Source organism: Taudactylus pleione, unplaced genomic scaffold (assembly GCF_031769625.1).
Source record: "Taudactylus pleione unplaced genomic scaffold, aTauple2 ptg000285l, whole genome shotgun sequence".
Taxonomy (NCBI): domain Eukaryota; kingdom Metazoa; phylum Chordata; class Amphibia; order Anura; family Myobatrachidae; genus Taudactylus; species Taudactylus pleione.
Window position 1 is genome coordinate 871909 of NW_028284687.1, and position 22238 is coordinate 894146.

Genomic DNA, 22238 nt, shown 5'->3' on the forward strand with positions numbered 1-22238 from the left:
TAGACTGCTCTAATGGTATTGCATTAGCACTTTATTTTGGAAGGCTATAACATGTGTTTTGTATAGACTGCTCTAATTGTATTGCATTAGCACTTTATTTTGGAAGGCTATAACGTGTTTTGTATAGACTGCTTTAATGGTATTGCATTAGCACTTTATTTTGGAAGGCTATAACGTGTTTTGTATAGACTGCTCTAATGGTATTGCATTAGCACTTTATTTTGGAAGGCTATAATGTATGTTTTGTATAGACTGCTCTAATTGTATTGCATTAGCACTTTATTTTGGAAGGCTATAACGTGTGTTTTGTATAGACTGCTCTAATGGTATTGCATTAGCACTTTATTTTGGAAGGCTATAACGTGTGTTTTGTATAGACTGCTCTAATGGTATTGCATTAGCACTTTATTCTGGAAGGCTATAACATGTTTTGTATAGACTGCTCTAATTGTATTGCATTAGCACTATATTTTGGAAGGCTATAACATGTGTTTTGTATAGACTGCTCTAATGGTATTGCATTAGCACTTTATTTTGGAAGGCTATAACGTGTGTTTTGTATAGACTGCTCTAATGGTATTGCATTAGCACTTTATTCTGGAAGGCTATAACGTGTGTTTTGTATAGACTGCTCTAATGGTATTGCATTAGCACTTTATTTTGGAAGGCTATAACGTGTGTTTTGTATAGACTGCTCTAATGGTATTGCATTAGCACTTTATTCTGGAAGGCTATAACGTGTGTTTTGTATAGACTGCTCTAATGGTATTGCATTAGCACTTTATTTTGGAAGGCTATAACGTGTTTTGTATAGACTGCTCTAATGGTATTGCATTAGCACTTTATTTTGGAAGGCTATAATGTATGTTTTGTATAGACTGCTCTAATTGTATTGCATTAGCACTTTATTTTGGAAGGCTATAACGTGTGTTTTGTATAGACTGCTCTAATGGTATTGCATTAGCACTTTATTTTGGAAGGCTATAACGTGTGTTTTGTATAGACTGCTCTAATGGTATTGCATTAGCACTTTATTCTGGAAGGCTATAACATGTTTTGTATAGACTGCTCTAATTGTATTGCATTAGCACTTTATTTTGGAAGGCTATAACATGTGTTTTGTATAGACTGCTCTAATGGTATTGCATTAGCACTTTATTTTGGAAGGCTATAACGTGTGTTTTGTATAGACTGCTCTAATGGTATTGCATTAGCACTTTATTCTGGAAGGCTATAACGTGTTTTGTATAGACTGCTCTAATGGTATTGCATTAGCACTTTATTTTGGAAGGCTATAACGTGTTTTGTATAGACTGCTCTAATGGTATTGCATTAGCACTTTATTCTGGAAGGCTATAACATGTTTTGTATAGACTGCTCTAATGGTATTGCATTAGCACTTTATTTTGGAAGGCTATAACGTATGTTTTGTATAGACTGCTCTAATGGTATTGCATTAGCACTTTATTTTGGAAGGCTATAACGTATGTTTTGTATAGACTGCTCTAATGGTATTGCATTAGCACTTTATTTTGGAAGGCTATAACCTGTGTTTTGTATAGACAGCTCTAATGCTATTGCATTAGCACTTTATTTTGGAAGGCTATAACGTGTGTTTTGTATAGACTGCTCTAATGGTATTGCATTAGCACTTTATTTTGGAAGGCTATAACGTGTGTTTTGTATAGACTGCTCTAATGCTATTGTATTAGCACTTTATTTTGGAAGGCTATAACGTGTGTTTTGTATAGACTGCTCTAATGGTATTGCATTAGCACTTTATTTTGGAAGGCTATAACGTGTGTTTTGTATAGACTGCTCTAATGGTATTGCATTAGCACTTTATTTTGGAAGGTTATAACGTGTGTTTTGTATAGACTGCTCTAATTGTATTGCATTAGCACTTTATTCGGAAAGCAATTTCCGCACACACTGTATAAAACTTGTGCTTTTGATGAATAACCCTGAGGAATAAGGGATAATCAGAGATATATGTATAAATATAAAATACTGATGTCAGGGAATTAGAAATATCTTTTCTCAGGAACAGACTGTATGATAGTAGTGCACAGAGCACGCCTGTAACGTTACTGTATTTCCCCCAGTCAATAAAATATTAGTATAGTAATCCTCTCATAGTGTGTCAATGCAAGGGTACAACACACGATAGTAAAAGTGAAAACTGATTATTGCACTGATGCTCTGTTGTTTCCAGGAGTACCGGTTTCTAATAACGCTTTTATACCTAAATTCCGGGGTCTGATCCGGAGGATGGAACAGGGTTCCAAACTGGATCAGACCCGGAATTTAGCTGGCGCCGACCCAGGATATTCCCGAGTCGGCGCCATTCACACCGGAGCTGGGTCTGCAGTGACCTGGCTCTTCCGGCGTGGAAGTGGACGCTTGGAGATGACGCCATCTGCAAGCGCCACTGAAGCTGGCTAATCGGCCGGCATGCGGCACGCTCCAGGTCATCGTGACCCTGATCGCGCCGTTTACACTGCAGGGTTTCATGGCTCATTCTCGTGTTGAACCCTGCAAGTTACCTGGGTTGGATTGCCGGATCACTCGACCCAAGAATCCAACCCTGTCCCCTTTTACAAATTTTCACTTATTTGTATATTCTTAGCGTAATGAGAGTCGATTTTAGATATTATTACTTCAATAAAAGTTATGTTTTAAATACAATTAACAGGATGCGATGATAGTGCTCCATAATAGGGTTTCTTTCCTCTTCTCCTTTTGCTATTCATATATAGTTTACTCTGGAACACCGTCAAATGTTATAAGGCACTTCCTTGCCTAGGACATATATGTGGTATAAATTACTAGTGAAACGTCAATCCCATTTCCCTATTTCCTGTGTAGCATTCCTGCAGAGAGCCCTTCCTAATGACTGCTAGTGTGCACCTGAGCTGTGCACACAGATAAGACATGATTCATTAGTGTGCAGCTGAATTCAGTGCACAGACAGCTATAGCTGTACACAGACAACACAGGAATCTGACTGCCTGCAACAGCCGGAACGTGGATCAGGATAAGATGCAGTATCCCAGTGACAACTATAGCTGGGACCTGCCACCAAGACGATCCTCTATCACGGATCCTAACAACCGGTCAGTAACACACAGGGAGGCACGGCAGCACAGATCACTAAAACATGGGGTGCACGACAGGACAGTAACACGGGGGTATGGCAGCACATGTCAGTAATACACGGGGAGGGCACGGAAGCACAGAATAGTAAAACACAAGGGGGGGGCAGAAATACAAAATAGTAACACAGAGGGGACACAGCAGCACAGGTCATTAACACATAGAAAGGCCCAGCAGGCGAGGATAGTAAAACACAAGGGGGCGGCTCACGAGACAGTAAAAGAGGGGACACAGCAGTACAGGTCAGTAACACACAGGGGGGTATAGCAGCACAGGTCAGTAACACACAGGGGGGTATAGCAGTACAGGTCAGTAACACACAGGGTGGGCACAGCAACACAGGACAGTAACACACAGGGTGGGCACAGCAACACAGGACAGTAACACACAGGGGGGCACAGCAACACAGGACAGTAACACACAGGGGGGTATAGCAGCACAGGTCAGTAACACACAGGGGGGTATAGCAGCACAGGTCAGTAACACACAGGGGGCAGTAACATCCGGGCATTGCTGTGGTTACAGTCACAGGAGACTATAGGAGCTGATTACACAGTAATTATCCCATCACATCCCCCCTGCTGCTGTCTCCGCGCTCTCATCCGGAACCAGAATCCCAGCATCTATATTCCACCCGACTTCCGGTTCCAGCAGTGCATCAGACTTCCTGTCTATGCGTTCCACTCGTCATTCGCCTCCTGCGTTCCACCACACGTCAGGTCTCTACAATTCTCGGAAAACTCCCCCCACTGCCTTCTACACCCGGAAGTCATTATTAGTATTACACATCCACTTCCGGGTGCAACGACGGAGCAGAGAGAAGAGGCATTGTTGTCACTGGCAGCAGGTAACTCTACAGGGGGAGCAGCCTGTGGTGTCCTGTTATTATTATTATACAGGGGGAGCAGCCTGTGGTGTCCTGTTATTATTATACAGGGAGAGCAGCCTGTGGTGTCCTGTTATTGTTATTATACAGGGGGAGCAGCCTGTGGTGTCCTGTTATTGTTATTATACAGGGGGAGCAGCCTGTGGTGTCCTGTTATTATTATACAGGGAGAGCAGCCTGTGGTGTCCTGTTATTGTTATTATACAGGGGGAGCAGCCTGTGGTGTCCTGTTATTATTATTATACAGGGGGAGCAGCCTGTGCTGTCCTGTTATTATTATACAGGGGGAGCAGCCTGTCGTGTCCTGTTATTATTATTATACAGGAGGAGCAGCCTGTGGTGTCCTGTTATTATTATACAGAGGGAGCAGCCTGTGGTGTCCTGTTATTATTATACAGAGGGAGCAGCCTGTGGTGTCCTGTTATTATTATTACACAGGGGGAGCAGCCTGTGGTGTCCTATTATTATTATACAGGGGGAGCAGCCTGTGGTGTCCTGTTATTATTATACAGGGGGAGCAGCCTGTGGTGTCCTGTTATTATTATTATACAGGGGGAGCAGCCTGTGGTGTCCTGTTATTATTATTATACAGGGGAGCAGCCTGTGGTGTCCTGTTATTATTATTATACAGGGGGAGCAGCCTGTGGTGTCCTGTTATTATTATTATTATTATACAGGGGGAGCAGCCTGTGGTGTCCTGTTATTATTATTGTATGGGGAGAGCAGTCTCCGGTGTTGTGGAATTATTATACAGGGGGAGCGTACTGTGGCATCCTCCTATTTTTTTTATTATTATAATACAGGGGAAGCAGCTGGTGGTGTCTTTTTATTATCATTTTAAAGGGAGAGCAGCCTGTGTTGTCCTTTTTATTATTATTATTATACACGGGAGCAGCCTGTGGTGTCCTTTTATTAAGGCTATTAAACAGGGGAGTGGCCTGTTTTGTCCTGTTGTTGTTATTATAATAATAAAAGGACACTAGAAACTACTCCCCCTGTATAATAATAATGACATGACACTACAGGCTGCTCCCCATGTATTATAATAATAATAATAAAAGGACAACACAAGTTGCTCCCCCAGTATTATGAAAGCAATAATAATGAAAATTATAATAATAACAGGAAACCACAGACCGCTCCCCCTTTATAAGAAGGGGGGGCTGTCTGTGGTGTCCTATTATTATTATTATTATTATTTTTCATTATTATTATTATAATACTGGGGGAGCAACTTGTGATGTCCTTTTATTATTATAATACATGGGGAGCAGCCTGTAGTGTCATGTCATTATTATTATACAGGGGGAGTAGTTTCTAGTTTCCTGTTATTATTATTAAACAGGTGGAGTTGCCTATGATGTCCTGTTATGATTATTTTTCAGGGGGAGCAGCCTGTGGTGTCCTGTTATTATTATTAGGATCTGGCAGTGTCACAGAGTCATCACTTATATCTATAGTAATAATACAGGGACATGACTGGGGAGGTGAGAGGATCTGGGAGTGTCACAGTGACATCACTTATATCTATAGTAATAATACAGGGACATGACTGGGGAGGTGAGGGGATCTGGGAGTGTCACAGTGACATCACTTATATCTATAGTAATAATACAGGGACATGACTGGGGAGGTGAGGGGACCTGGGAGTGTCACAGTGACATCACTTATATCTATAGTAATAATACAGGGACATGACTGGGGAGGTGAGGGGATCTGGGAGTGTCACAGTGACATCACTTATATCTATAGTAATAATACAGGGACATGACTGGGGTGGTGAGTGGGATCTGGGGGTGTCACAGTGACATCACTTATATCTATAGTAATAATACAGGGACATGACTGGGGAGGTGAGGGGATCTGGGAGTGTCACAGTGACATCACTTATATCTATAGTAATAATACAGGGACATGACTGGGGAGGTGAGGAGATCTGGGAGTGTCACAGTGACATCACTTATATCTATAGTAATAATACAGGGACATGACGGGAGGTGAGGAGATCTGGGAGTGTCACAGTGACATCACTTATATCTATAGTAATAATACAGGCACATGACTGGGGAGGTGAGGGGCTCTGGGAGTGTCACAGTGACATCACTTATATCTATAGTAATAATACAGGGACATGACTGGGGAGGTGAGAGGATCTGGGAGTGTCACAGAGTCATCACTTATATCTATAGTAATAATACAGGGACATGACTGGGGAGGTGAGAGGATCTGGGGGTGTCACAGTGACATCACTTATATCTATAGTAATAATACAGGGACATGACGGGAGGTGAGGGGATCTGGGAGTGTCACAGTGACATCACTTATATCTATAGTAATAATACAGGGACATGACTGGGGAGGTGAGGAGATCTGGGAGTGTCACAGTGACATCACTTATATCTATAGTAATAATACAGGGACATGACGGGAGGTGAGGGGATCTGGGAGTGTCACAGTGACATCACTTATATCTATAGTAATAATACAGGGACATGACGGGAGGTGAGGGGATCTGGGAGTGTCACAGTGACATCACTTATATCTATAGTAATAATACGGGGACATGACTGGGGAAGTGACGTGATCCAAGAGTGCATGTAGTGATATCTTGTGTCTCCCCCAATATACAGGATTACACAGTAGTGAAGAAGACATTCGGGAAGCCATCCCTGTGTGTCAGGAGGACTGAGCAGGACCTAGAGCCCCATCACGGTGCCTCCACCTCACTCACTGATACATGAGAGACATAAAGACTAGAAGATCCTAGAACTCACCAACAAGATCATTCAACTGGTGACTGGAGAAGTGACTGCTGGGAATGGGACATTATACAGTAACACCAGGGAATGTGTTTGGGTGATGACTGTATCATTGTGTGTGTCAGGTTCCTGTAAGGTGTCAGGATGTCACTGTCTATGTCTCCATGGAGGAGGAGGAGTATATAGAGAAACACAGGGGTCTGTACAAGGGCGTGATGATGGAGAATCACCGACCCCTCACATCACTGGGTAAGAGGAGACTGTCATTTAATGTACAGGGGAGAGCAGGTATGGGGGACCCCCTATGTACACACATCAACTGATAATCACATATTTACAATGTACTCAGTCACTGTGTGTCTCCTACAGATGGACCCAGTAACAGAATTACCCAAGAGAGATGTCCCCGTCCTCTTTATTCACAGGATTGTACAGAGGAGATTCACAGGACCCCACAGGAGCATCAGGTAGGTGGGATTTAGGGTCTTTCCAATATACCAAAGTTACTGTCACTATATGATCTGTAGAGAAGCTGTGTGTGTCTTATGCACTGATATTATACTGTGTTATCTCAATCAATGAAATTAGATATTAAGTTTTATTTGACTATCTTGTGGGCTATTTAGGCTGAAGATCTGGCTTTTATTAAGATAGAAGTTATAGAGGGAGAAGAAGAGACGTATGTGACTGTTATGAAGGCAGAAGATATAGAGGGAGAAGAAGAGACGTATGTGACTGATATGAAGGCAGAAGATATAGAGGGAGAAGTAGAGACGTATGTGACTGATATGAAGGCAGAAGATATAGAGGGAGAAGTAGAGACGTATGTGACTGATATGAAGGCAGAAGATATAGGTGGAGAAGTAGAGACGTATGTGACTGATATGAAGGCAGAAGATACAGAGGTAGAAGAAGAGACATATGTGACTGATATGAAGGCAGAAGATACAGAGGTAGAAGAAGAGACGTATGTGATTGATATGAAGGCAGAAGATACAGAGGGAGAAGAAGAGATGTATGTGACTGATATAAAGGCAGAAGATATAGAGGGAGAAGAAGAGATGTATGTAAGTGGTGATCAGCAGTATAAGGAGGAGGATATCCCTACAGATATCAGCACAGGTGAGTAATAAACACTTATTACAGAAAAGAGTCACATATTGTCACTACAGCAATCTCTCATCCTACACCCTCCTCTGTCAGTTCAAACTAATGAGGGAAATGTATCTGCCCAGCGAGGGTGTCAGGAGCCATCAGCCCCTATTATACATCTGCTCTCCCCCCTCACATCATATCACTGTGTGTTACCAGCCCAGAGTTCTGACCAGTCTCCTCCCCACATTCTCTGGTGAATCTCATGCATCAGTACAAGGGAAGTTACCATAGTAATTCCATCACTGATGGTAGATATATATGTATATTATGTAGTGATACATCCTCTCAGATGTATATGAGACAAGTTGTATACTAGCACTACACTTACCTATTATAGTACATGTAGAGTGGGGTTTGTGATGTGGCATGAAGGTCACAGGGTGTGTGAGATAACACATCTGTCCCGTTACTGTCACTCAGTGATTCCTTAGAGCATAGGGAAGCTAGGCAGGGGGAATCATCTTTTAGACCAGAAAAACAATTCCGCTCAGGAGGATATTGGAAACTTATTCTGACACTGCAAGTGGTAGTTTCTCATGGGCAGAACCAACTAGTACTGAGGAAAATCCACAAGATCTACAGCCTCCTATTCTCTCTCATCAGTGGCCGTGGTATGGTCTAGTGGTATCTCATAGCAGCCCCAGGCAGAACTGAGGAAACCCACACACTATACAGCCTCCTATTCTCCCTCACCAGTGGCCGTGGTATGGGCTAGTGATAACTCATAGCAGCACCAGCCAGTACTGGGGAACCCACACGGTATACAGCCTCCTATTCTCCCTCACCAGTGGCCGTGGTATGGGCTAGTGATAACTCATAGCAGCACCAGCCAGTACTGGGGAACCCACACACTATACAGCCTCCTATTCTCCCTCACCAGTGGCCGTGGTATGGGCTAGTGATAACTCATAGCAGCACCAGCCTGTACTGGGGAAACCCACACACTATACAGCCTCCTATTCTCCCTCACCAGTGGCCGTGGTATGGGCTAGTGATAACTCATAGCAGCTCCAGCCTGTACTGGGGAAACCCACACACTATACAGCCTCCTATTCTCCCTCACCAGTGGCCGTGGTATGGGCTAGTGATAACTCATAGCAGCCCCAGCCTGTACTGGGGAATCCCACACACTATACAGCCTCCTATTCTCACTCACCAGTGGCCGTGGTATGGGCTAGTGATAACTCATAGCAGCACCAGCCAGTACTGGGGAATCCCACACACTATACAGCCTCCTATTCTCACTCACCAGTGGCCGTGGTATGGGCTAGTGATAACTCATAGCAGCACCAGCCTGTACTGGGTAAACCCACACACTATACAGCCTCCTATTCTCCCTCACCAGTGGCTGTGGTATGGGCTAGTGATAACCTATAGCAGCACCAGCCTGTACTTGGGAATCCCACACACTATACAGCCTCTTATTCTCCCTCACCAGTGTCTGTGGTATGGGCTAGTGATAACCTATAGCAGCACCAGCCTGTACTGGGGAATCCCACACACTATACAGCCTCTTATTCTCCCTCACCAGTGGCCGTGGTATGGGCTAGTGATAACTCATAGCAGCTCCAGCCTCTACTGGGGAAACCCACACACTATACAGCCTCCTATTCTCCCTCACCAGTGGCCGTGGTATGGGCTAGTGATAACTCATAGCAGCACCAGCCAGTACTCGGGAAACCCACACACTATACAGCCTCCTATTCTCCCTCACCAGTGGCCGTGGTATGGGCTAGTGATAACTCATAGCAGCACCAGCCTGTACTGGTGAAACCCACACACTATACAGCCTCCTTTCCTCCCTCACCAGTGGCCGTGGTATGGGCTAGTGATAACTCATAGCAGTCCCAGCCAGTACTGGGGAAACCCACACACTATACAGCCTCTTATCCTCCCTCACCAGTGGCCGTGGTATGGGCTAGTGATAACTCATAGCAGCCCCAGCCTGTACTGGGGAACCCACACACTATACAGCCTCCTATTCTCCCTCACCAGTGGCCGTGGTATGGGCTAGTGATAACTCATAGCAGCACCAGCCAGTACTGGGGAACCCACACACTATACAGCCTCCTATTCTCCCTCACCAGTGGCCGTGGTATGGGCTAGTGATAACTCATAGCAGCACCAGCCTGTACTGGGGAAACCCACACACTATGCAGCCTCCTATTCTCCCTCACCAGTGACTATGGTATGGGCTAGTGATAACTCATAGCAGCCCCAGCCTGTACTGGGGAAATCCACACACTATACAGCCTCCTATTCTCCTCACCAGTGGCTGTGATATGGGCTAGTGATAACTCATAGCAGCCCCAGCCTGTACTGGGGAATCCCACACACTATACAGCCTCCTTTTCTCCCTCACCAGTGGCCGTGGTATGGGCTAGTGATAACTTATACCAGCCCCAGCCAGTACTGGGGAAACACACACACTATACAGCCTCCTATTCTCCCTCACCAGTGGCCGTGGTATGGGCTAGTGATAACTCATAGCAGCTCCAGCCTGTACTGGGGAATCCCACACACTATACAGCCTCCTATTCTCCCTCACCAGTGGCCGTGGTATGGGCTAGTGATAACTCATAGCAGCCCCAGCCTGTACTGGGGAATCCCACACACTATACAGCCTCCTATTCTCCCTCACCAGTGGCCGTGGTATGGGCTAGTGATAACTCTTAGCAGCCCCAGCCTGTACTGGGGAATCCCACACACTATACAGCCTCCTTTTCTCCCTCACCAGTGGCCGTGGTATGAGCTAGTGATAACTCATAGCAGCCCCAGCCTGTACTGGGGAATCCCACACACTATACAGCCTCCTATTCTCCCTCACCAGTGGCCGTGGTATGAGCTAGTGATAACTCATAGCAGCCCCAGCCAGTACTGGGGAATCCCACACACTATACATCCTCCTATTCTCCTCACCAGTGGCCGTGGTATGGGCTAGTGATAACTCATAGCAGCACCAGCCAGTACTGGGGAACCCACACACTATACAGCCTCCTATTCTCCCTCACCAGTGGCCGTGGTATGGGCTAGTGATAACTCATAGCAGCACCAGCCAGTACTGGGGAAACCCACACACTATACAGCCTCCTATTCTCCCTCACCAGTGGCCGTGGTATGGGCTAGTGATAACTCATAGCAGCACCAGCCAGTACTGGGGAACCCACACACTATACAGCCTCCTATTCTCCCTCACCAGTGGCCGTGGTATGGGCTAGTGATAACTCATAGCAGCACCAGCCTGTACTGGGGAAACCCACACACTATACAGCCTCCTATTCTCCCTCACCAGTGGCCGTGGTATGGGCTAGTGATAACTCATAGCAGCTCCAGCCTGTACTGGGGAAACCCACACACTATACAGCCTCCTATTCTCCCTCACCAGTGGCCATGGTATGGGCTAGTGATAACTCATAGCAGCCCCAGCCTGTACTGGGGAATCCCACACACTATACAGCCTCCTATTCTCTCTCACCAGTGGCCGTGGTATGGGCTAGTGATAACTCATAGCAGCACCAGCCAGTACTGGGGAATCCCACACACTATACAGCCTCCTATTCTCACTCACCAGTGGCCGTGGTATGGGCTAGTGATAACTCATAGCAGCACCAGCCTGTACTGGGGAATCCCACACACTATACAGCCTCCTATTCTCCTCACCAGTGGCCGTGGTATGGGCTAGTGATAACTCATAGCAGCCCCAGCCTGTACTGGGGAAACCCACACACTATACAGCCTCCTATTCTCCCTCACCAGTAGCTGTGGTATGGGCTAGTGATAATTCATAGCAGCCCCATCTAGTACTGGGGAAGCCCACACACTATACAGCCTCCTATTCTCACTCACCAGTGGCCGTGGTATGGTCTAGTGGTAACTCATAGCAGCTCCAGCCTGTACTGGGGAAACCTACACACTATACAGCCTCCTATTCTCCCTCACCAGTAGCTGTGGTATGGGCTAGTGATAATTCATAGCAGCCCCCTCTAGTTCTGGGGAAACCCACACACTATACAGCCTCCTATTCTCCCTCACAATTGGCCGTGGTATGGGCTAGTGATAACTCATAGCAGCACCAGCCAGTACTGGGGAACCCACACACTATACAGCCTCTTATTCTCCCTCACCAGTGGCCGTGGTATGGGCTAGTGATAACTCATAGCAGCCCCAGCCTGTACTGGGGAATCCCACACACTATACAGCTTCCTATTCTCCCTCACCAGTGGCCGTGGTATGGGCTAGTGATAACTTATACCAGCCCCAGCCTGTACTGGGGAAACACACACACTATACAGCCTCCTATTCTCCCTCACCAGTGGCCGTGGTATGGGCTAGTGATAACTCATAGCAGCTCCTGCTTGTACTGGGGAAACCCACACACTGTACAGCCTCCTATTCTCCCTCACCAGTGGCCGTGGTATGGGCTAGTGATAACTCATAGCAGCCCCTGCCTGTACTGGGGAAACCCACACACTATACAGCCTCCTATTCTCCTCACCAGTGGCCGTGGTATGGGCTAGTGATAACTCATAGCAGCACCAGCCTGTACTGGTGAAACCCACACACTATACAGCCTCCTTTCCTCCCTCACCAGTTGCCGTGGTATGGGCTAGTGATAACTCATAGCAGCCCCAGCCTATACTGGGGAAACCCACACACTATACAGCCTCCTATTCTCCTCACCAGTGGCTGTGGTATGGGCTAGTGATAACTCATAGCAGCACCAGCCTGTACTGGTGAAACCCACACACTATACAGCCTCCTTTCCTCCCTCACCAGTGGCCGTGGTATGGGCTAGTGATAACTCATAGCAGTCCCAGCCAGTACTGGGGAAACCCACACACTATACAGCCTCCTATTCTCCCTCACCAGTGGCTGTGGTATGAGCTAGTGATAACTCATAGCAGCACCAGCCTGTACTGGTGAAACCCACACACTATACAGCCTCCTATTCTCTCTCACCAGTGGCCGTGGTATGGGCTAGTGATAGCTCATAGCAGCCCCAGCCTGTACTGGGGAATCCCACACACTATACAGCCTCCTATTCTCCCTCACCAGTGGCCGTGGTATGAGCTAGTGATAACTCATAGCAGCCCCAGCCAGTACTGGGTAAACCCACACACTATACAGCCTCCTATTCTCCCTCACCAGTGGCTGTGGTATGGGCTAGTGATAACCTATAGCAGCACCAGCCTGTACTGGGGAACCCCCACACTATACAGCCTCCTATTCTCCCTCACCAGTGGCCGTGGTATGGGCTAGTGATAACTCATAGCAGTCCCAGCCAGTACTGGGGAAACCCACACACTATACAGCCTCCTATCCTCCCTCACCAGTGGCCGTGGTATGGGCTAGTGATAACTCATAGCAGCCCCAGCCTGTACTGGGGAACCCACACACTATACAGCCTCCTATTCTCCCTCACTAGTGGCTGTGGTATGGGCTAGTGATAACTCATAGCAGCACCAGCCAGTACTGGGGAACCGACACACTATACAGCCTCCTATTCTCCCTCACCAGTGGCCGTGGTATGGGCTAGTGATAACTCATAGCAGCTCCAGCCTGTACTGGGGAAACCCACACACTATACAGCCTCCTATTCTCCTCACCAGTGGCCGTGGTATGGGCTAGTGATAACTCATAGCAGCTCCAGCCTGTACTGGGGAAACCCACACACTATGCAGCCTCCTATTCTCACTCACCAGTGGCCGTGGTATGGGCTAGTGATAACTCATAGCAGCACCAGCCTGTACTGGGGAAACCCACACACTATGCAGCCTCCTATTCTCCCTCACCAGTGACTATGGTATGGGCTAGTAATAACTCATAGCAGCCCCAGCCTGTACTGGGGAAATCGACACACTATACAGCCTCCTATTCTCCTCACCAGTGGCTGTGATATGGGCTAGTGATAATTCATAGCAGCCCCAGCCTGTACTGGGGAAACCCACACACTACACAGCCTCCTATTCTCCCTAACCAGTGGCCGTGGTATGGGCTAGTGATAACCTATAGCAGCACCAGCCTGTACTGGGGAATCCCACACACTATACAGCCTCTTATTCTCCCTCACCAGTGGCCGTGGTATGGGCTAGTGATAACTCATAGCTGCCCCAGCCAGTACTGAGGAAACCCACACACTATGCAGCCTCCTATTCTCCCTCACCAGTGGCCGTGGTATGGGCTAGTGATAACCTATAGCAGCACCAGCCTGTACTTGGGAATCCCACACACTATACAGCCTCTTATTCTCCCTCACCAGTGGCCGTGGTATGGGCTAGTGATAACTCATAGCAGCACCAGCCAGTACTGGGGAACCCACACACTATACAGCCTCCTATTCTCCCTCACCAGTGGCCGTGGTATGGGCTAGTGATAACTCATAGCAGCACCAGCCAGTACTGGGGAACCCACACCCTATACAGCCTCCTATTCTCCCTCACCAGTGGCCGTGGTATGGGCTAGTGATAACTCATAGCAGCACCAGCCAGTACTGGGGAACCCACACACTATACAGCCTCCTATTCTCCCTCACCAGTGGCCGTGGTATGGGCTAGTGATAACTCATAGCAGCACCAGCCTGTACTGGGGAAACCCACACACTATACAGCCTCCTATTCTCCCTCACCAGTGGCCGTGGTATGGGCTAGTGATAACTCATAGCAGCTCCAGCCTGTACTGGGGAAACCCACACACTATACAGCCTCCTATTCTCCCTCACCAGTGGCCGTGGTATGGGCTAGTGATAACTCATAGCAGCTCCAGCCTGTACTGGGGAATCCCACACACTATACAGCCTCCTATTCTCACTCACCAGTGGCCGTGGTATGGGCTAGTGATAACTCATAGCAGCACCAGCCAGTACTGGGGAATCCCACACACTATACAGCCTCCTATTCTCACTCACCAGTGGCCGTGGTATGGGCTAGTGATAACTCATAGCAGCATGAGCCTGTACTGGGTAAACCCACACACTATACAGCCTCCTATTCTCCCTCACCAGTGGCTGTGGTATGGGCTAGTGATAACCTATAGCAGCACCAGCCTGTACTGGGGAACCCCCACACTATACAGCCTCCTATTCTCCCTCACCAGTGGCCGTGGTATGGGCTAGTGATAACTCATAGCAGTCCCAGCCAGTACTGGGGAAACCCACACACTATACAGCCTCCTATCCTCCCTCACCAGTGGCCGTGGTATGGGCTAGTGATAACTCATAGCAGCCCCAGCCTGTACTGGGGAACCCACACACTATACAGCCTCCTATTCTCCCTCACTAGTGGCTGTGGTATGGGCTAGTGATAACTCATAGCAGCACCAGCCAGTACTGGGGAAACCCACACACTATGCAGCCTCCTATTCTCCCTCACCAGTGACTATGGTATGGGCTAGTGATAACTCATAGCAGCCCCAGCCTGTACTGGGGAAATCCACACACTATACAGCCTCCTATTCTCCTCACCAGTGGCTGTGATATGGGCTAGTGATAACTCATAGCAGCCCCAGCCTGTACTGGGGAATCCCACACACTATACAGCCTCCTTTTCTCCCTCACCAGTGGCCGTGGTATGGGCTAGTGATAACTTATACCAGCCCCAGCCAGTACTGGGGAAACACACACACTATACAGCCTCCTATTCTCCCTCACCAGTGGCCGTGGTATGGGCTAGTGATAACTCATAGCAGCTCCAGCCTGTACTGGGGAATCCCACACACTATACAGCCTCCTATTCTCCCTCACCAGTGGCCGTGGTATGGGCTAGTGATAACTCATAGCAGCCCCAGCCTGTACTGGGGAATCCCACACACTATACAGCCTCCTATTCTCCCTCACCAGTGGCCGTGGTATGGGCTAGTGATAACTCTTAGCAGCCCCAGCCTGTACTGGGGAATCCCACACACTATACAGCCTCCTTTTCTCCCTCACCAGTGGCCGTGGTATGAGCTAGTGATAACTCATAGCAGCCCCAGCCTGTACTGGGGAATCCCACACACTATACAGCCTCCTATTCTCCCTCACCAGTGGCCGTGGTATGAGCTAGTGATAACTCATAGCAGCCCCAGCCAGTACTGGGGAATCCCACACACTATACAGCCTCCTATTCTCCTCACCAGTGGCCGTGGTATGGGCTAGTGATAACTCATAGCAGCACCAGCCAGTACTGGGGAACCCACACACTATACAGCCTCCTATTCTCCCTCACCAGTGGCCGTGGTATGGGCTAGTGATAACTCATAGCAGCACCAGCCAGTACTGGGGAAACCCACACACTATACAGCCTCCTATTCTCCCTCACCAGTGGCCGTGGTATGGGCTAGTGATAACTCATAGCAGCACCAGCCAGTACTGGGGAACCCACACACTATACAGCCTCCTATTCTCCCTCACCAGTGGCCGTGGTATGGGCTAGTGATAACTCATAGCAGCTCCAGCCTGTACTGGGGAAACCCACACACTATACAGCCTCCTATTCTCCCTCACCAGTGGCCATGGTATGGGCTAGTGATAACTCATAGCAGCCCCAGCCTGTACTGGGGAATCCCACACACTATACAGCCTCCTATTCTCTCTCACCAGTGGCCGTGGTATGGGCTAGTGATAACTCATAGCAGCACCAGCCAGTACTGGGGAATCCCACACACTATACAGCCTCCTATTCTCACTCACCAGTGGCCGTGGTATGGGCTAGTGATAACTCATAGCAGCACCAGCCTGTACTGGGGAATCCCACACACTATACAGCCTCCTATTCTCCTCACCAGTGGCCGTGGTATGGGCTAGTGATAACTCATAGCAGCCCCAGCCTGTACTGGGGAAACCCACACACTATACAGCCTCCTATTCTCCCTCACCAGTAGCTGTGGTATGGGCTAGTGATAATTCATAGCAGCCCCATCTAGTACTGGGGAAGCCCACACACTATACAGCCTCCTATTCTCACTCACCAGTGGCCGTGGTATGGTCTAGTGGTAACTCATAGCAGCTCCAGCCTGTACTGGGGAAACCTACACACTATACAGCCTCCTATTCTCCCTCACCAGTAGCTGTGGTATGGGCTAGTGATAATTCATAGCAGCCCCCTCTAGTTCTGGGGAAACCCACACACTATACAGCCTCCTATTCTCCCTCACAATTGGCCGTGGTATGGGCTAGTGATAACTCATAGCAGCACCAGCCAGTACTGGGGAACCCACACACTATACAGCCTCTTATTCTCCCTCACCAGTGGCCGTGGTATGGGCTAGTGATAACTCATAGCAGCCCCAGCCTGTACTGGGGAATCCCACACACTATACAGCTTCCTATTCTCCCTCACCAGTGGCCGTGGTATGGGCTAGTGATAACTTATACCAGCCCCAGCCTGTACTGGGGAAACACACACACTATACAGCCTCCTATTCTCCCTCACCAGTGGCCGTGGTATGGGCTAGTGATAACTCATAGCAGCTCCTGCTTGTACTGGGGAAACCCACACACTGTACAGCCTCCTATTCTCCCTCACCAGTGGCCGTGGTATGGGCTAGTGATAACTCATAGCAGCCCCTGCCTGTACTGGGGAAACCCACACACTATACAGCCTCCTATTCTCCTCACCAGTGGCCGTGGTATGGGCTAGTGATAACTCATAGCAGCACCAGCCTGTACTGGTGAAACCCACACACTATACAGCCTCCTTTCCTCCCTCACCAGTTGCCGTGGTATGGGCTAGTGATAACTCATAGCAGCCCCAGCCTATACTGGGGAAACCCACACACTATACAGCCTCCTATTCTCCTCACCAGTGGCTGTGGTATGGGCTAGTGATAACTCATAGCAGCACCAGCCTGTACTGGTGAAACCCACACACTATACAGCCTCCTTTCCTCCCTCACCAGTGGCCGTGGTATGGGCTAGTGATAACTCATAGCAGTCCCAGCCAGTACTGGGGAAACCCACACACTATACAGCCTCCTATTCTCCCTCACCAGTGGCTGTGGTATGAGCTAGTGATAACTCATAGCAGCACCAGCCTGTACTGGTGAAACCCACACACTATACAGCCTCCTATTCTCTCTCACCAGTGGCCGTGGTATGGGCTAGTGATAACTCATAGCAGCCCCAGCCTGTACTGGGGAATCCCACACACTATACAGCCTCCTATTCTCCCTCACCAGTGGCCGTGGTATGAGCTAGTGATAACTCATAGCAGTCCCAGCCAGTACTGGGGAAACCCACACACTATACAGCCTCCTATTCTCCTCACCAGTGGCCGTGGTATGGGCTAGTGATAACTCATAGCAGCTCCAGCCTGTACTGGGGAAACCCACACACTATGCAGCCTCCTATTCTCACTCACCAGTGGCCGTGGTATGGGCTAGTGATAACTCATAGCAGCACCAGCCTGTACTGGGGAAACCCACACACTATGCAGCCTCCTATTCTCCCTCACCAGTGACTATGGTATGGGCTAGTAATAACTCATAGCAGCCCCAGCCTGTACTGGGGAAATCGACACACTATACAGCCTCCTATTCTCCTCACCAGTGGCTGTGATATGGGCTAGTGATAATTCATAGCAGCCCCAGCCTGTACTGGGGAAACCCACACACTACACAGCCTCCTATTCTCCCTAACCAGTGGCCGTGGTATGGGCTAGTGATAACCTATAGCAGCACCAGCCTGTACTTGGGAATCCCACACACTATACAGCCTCTTATTCTCCCTCACCAGTGGCCGTGGTATGGGCTAGTGATAACTCATAGCAGCACCAGCCAGTACTGGGGAACCCACACACTATACAGCCTCCTATTCTCCCTCACCAGTGGCCGTGGTATGGGCTAGTGATAACTCATAGCAGCACCAGCCAGTACTGGGGAACCCACACCCTATACAGCCTCCTATTCTCCCTCACCAGTGGCCGTGGTATGGGCTAGTGATAACTCATAGCAGCACCAGCCAGTACTGGGGAACCCACACACTATACAGCCTCCTATTCTCCCTCACCAGTGGCCGTGGTATGGGCTAGTGATAACTCATAGCAGCACCAGCCTGTACTGGGGAAACCCACACACTATACAGCCTCCTATTCTCCCTCACCAGTGGCCGTGGTATGGGCTAGTGATAACTCATAGCAGCTCCAGCCTGTACTGGGGAAACCCACACACTATACAGCCTCCTATTCTCCCTCACCAGTGGCCGTGGTATGGGCTAGTGATAACTCATAGCAGCTCCAGCCTGTACTGGGGAATCCCACACACTATACAGCCTCCTATTCTCACTCACCAGTGGCCGTGGTATGGGCTAGTGATAACTCATAGCAGCACCAGCCAGTACTGGGGAATCCCACACACTATACAGCCTCCTATTCTCACTCACCAGTGGCCGTGGTATGGGCTAGTGATAACTCATAGCAGCATGAGCCTGTACTGGGTAAACCCACACACTATACAGCCTCCTATTCTCCCTCACCAGTGGCTGTGGTATGGGCTAGTGATAACCTATAGCAGCACCAGCCTGTACTGGGGAACCCCCACACTATACAGCCTCCTATTCTCCCTCACCAGTGGCCGTGGTATGGGCTAGTGATAACTCATAGCAGTCCCAGCCAGTACTGGGGAAACCCACACACTATACAGCCTCCTATCCTCCCTCACCAGTGGCCGTGGTATGGGCTAGTGATAACTCATAGCAGCCCCAGCCTGTACTGGGGAACCCACACACTATACAGCCTCCTATTCTCCCTCACTAGTGGCTGTGGTATGGGCTAGTGATAACTCATAGCAGCACCAGCCAGTACTGGGGAACCGACACACTATACAGCCTCCTATTCTCCCTCACCAGTGGCCGTGGTATGGGCTAGTGATAACTCATAGCAGCTCCAGCCTGTACTGGGGAAACCCACACACTATACAGCCTCCTATTCTCCTCACCAGTGGCCGTGGTATGGGCTAGTGATAACTCATAGCAGCTCCAGCCTGTACTGGGGAAACCCACACACTATGCAGCCTCCTATTCTCCCTCACCAGTGGCCGTGGTATGGGCTAGTGATAACTCATGGCAGCACCAGCCTGTACTGGGGAAACCCACACACTATGCAGCCTCCTATTCTCCCTCACCAGTGACTATGGTATGGGCTAGTAATAACTCATAGCAGCCCCAGCCTGTACTGGGGAAATCCACACACTATACAGCCTCCTATTCTCCCTCACCAGTGACTATGGTATGGGCTAGTGATAACTCATAGCAGCCCCAGCCTGTACTGGGGAAATCCACACACTATACAGCCTCCTATTCTCCTCACCAGTGGCTGTGATATGGGCTAGTGATAACTCATAGCAGCCCCAGCCTGTACTGGGGAAACCCACATACTATACAGCCTCCTATTCTCCCTCACCAGTGGCCGTGGTATGGGCTAGTGATAACTCATAGCAGCCCCAGCCTGTACTGGGGAAACCCACATACTATACAGCCTCCTATTCTCCCTCACCAGTGGCCGTGGTATGGGCTAGTGATAACTCATAGCAGCCCCAGCCTGTACTGGGGAAACCCACATACTATACAGCCTCCTATTCTCCCTCACCAGTGGCCGTGGTATGGGCTAGTGATAACTCATAGCAGCCCCAGCCTGTACTGGGGAAACCCACATACTATACAGCCTCCTATTCTCCCTCACCAGTGGCCGTGGTATGGGCTAGTGATAACTCATAGCAGCCCCAGCCTGTACTGGGGAATCCCACACACTATACAGCCTCCTATTCTCACTCACCAGTGGCCGTGGTATGGGCTAGTGATAACTCATAGCAGCACCAGCCAGTACTGGGGAATCCCACACACTATACAGCCTCCTATTCTCCCTCACCAATGGCCGTGGTATGGGCTAGTGATAACTCATAGCAGCACCAGCCTGTACTGGGTAAACCCACACACTATACAGCCTCCTATTCTCCCTCACCAGTGGCTGTGGTATGGGCTAGTGATAACCTATAGCAGCATTCCCCTGTAATGGGGAAATCCACACACTATACAGCCTCCTATTCTCCTCACCAGTGGCCGTGGTATGGGCTAGTGATAACTCATAGCAGCCCCAGCCTGTACTGGGGAACCCACACACTATACAGCCTCCTATTCTCCCTCACCAGTGGCCGTGGTATGGGCTAGTGATAACCTATAGCAGCACCAGCCAGTACTGGGGAACCCACACACTATACAGCCTCCTATTCTCCCTCACCAGTGGCCGTGGTATGGGCTAGTGATAACTCATAGCAGCTCCAGCCTCTACTGGGGAAACCCACACACTATACAGCCTCCTATTCTCCTCACCAGTGGCCGTGGTATGGGCTAGTGATAACTCATAGCAGCTCCAGCCTGTACTGTGGAAACCCACACACTATACAGCCTCCTATTCTCCCTCACCAGTGGCCGTGGTATGGGCTAGTGATAACTCATAGCAGCCCCAGCCTGTACTGGGGAATCCCACACACTATACAGCCTCCTATTCTCCCTCACCCGTGGCCGTGGTATGAGCTAGTGATAACTCATAGCAGCACCAGCCTGTACTGGTGAAACCCACACACTATACAGCCTCCTTTCCTCCCTCACCAGTGGCCGTGGTATGGGCTAGTGATAACTCATAGCAGTCCCAGCCAGTACTGGGGAAACCCACACACTATACAGCCTCCTATCCTCCCTCACCAGTGGCCGTGGTATGGGCTAGTGATAACTCTTAGCAGCCCCAGCCTGTACTGGTGAAACCCACACACTATACAGCCTCCTATTCTATCCCACTAGTGGCTGTGGTATGGGCTAGTGATAACTCATAGCAGCACCAGCCAGTACTGGGGAACCCACACACTATACAGCCTCCTATTCTCCCTCACCAGTGGCCGTGGTATGGGCTAGTGATAACTTTTACCAGCCCCAGCCTGTACTGGGGAAACCCACACACTATACAGCCTACTATTCTCCCTCACCAGTGGCCGTGGTATGGGCTAGTGATAACTCATAGCAGCACCAGCCAGTACTGGGGAACCCACACACTATACAGCCTCCTATTCTCCTTCACCAGTAGCTGTGGTATGGGCTAGTGATAACTCATAGCAGCACCAGTCTGTACTGGGGAATCCCACACACTATACAGCCTCCTATTCTCCCTCACCAGTGGCCATGGTATGGGCTAGTGATAACTCATAGCAGCCCCAGCCTGTACTGGGGAATCCCACACACTATACAGCCTCCTATTCTCTCTCACCAGTGGCCGTGGTATGGGCTAGTGATAACTCATAGCAGCACCAGCCAGTACTGGGGA

The 22238-nt window shown here is 49.0% G+C and overlaps 2 protein-coding genes across 2 annotated transcripts in view; one reads left to right on the top strand and one right to left on the bottom strand.

Annotated features, from left to right (window-relative positions):
* Positions 1-22238, bottom strand: part of LOC148512031 (uncharacterized) — a 188596-nt gene that overhangs the window by 56104 nt on the left and 110254 nt on the right. The gene's annotated exons all lie outside the window — the stretch shown is intronic.
* Positions 3918-22238, top strand: part of LOC148512032 (uncharacterized) — a 136609-nt gene continuing 118288 nt past the window's right edge. Inside the window, exons 1-4 of the mRNA XM_088482367.1 lie at positions 3918-4003; positions 6673-7050; positions 7171-7268; positions 7428-7923. Of these exons, the coding sequence (XP_088338493.1) occupies positions 6966-7050; positions 7171-7268; positions 7428-7923 (679 nt within the window). The 5' untranslated portion in view covers positions 3918-4003; positions 6673-6965. The remainder of the gene's footprint in view (positions 4004-6672; positions 7051-7170; positions 7269-7427; positions 7924-22238) is intronic.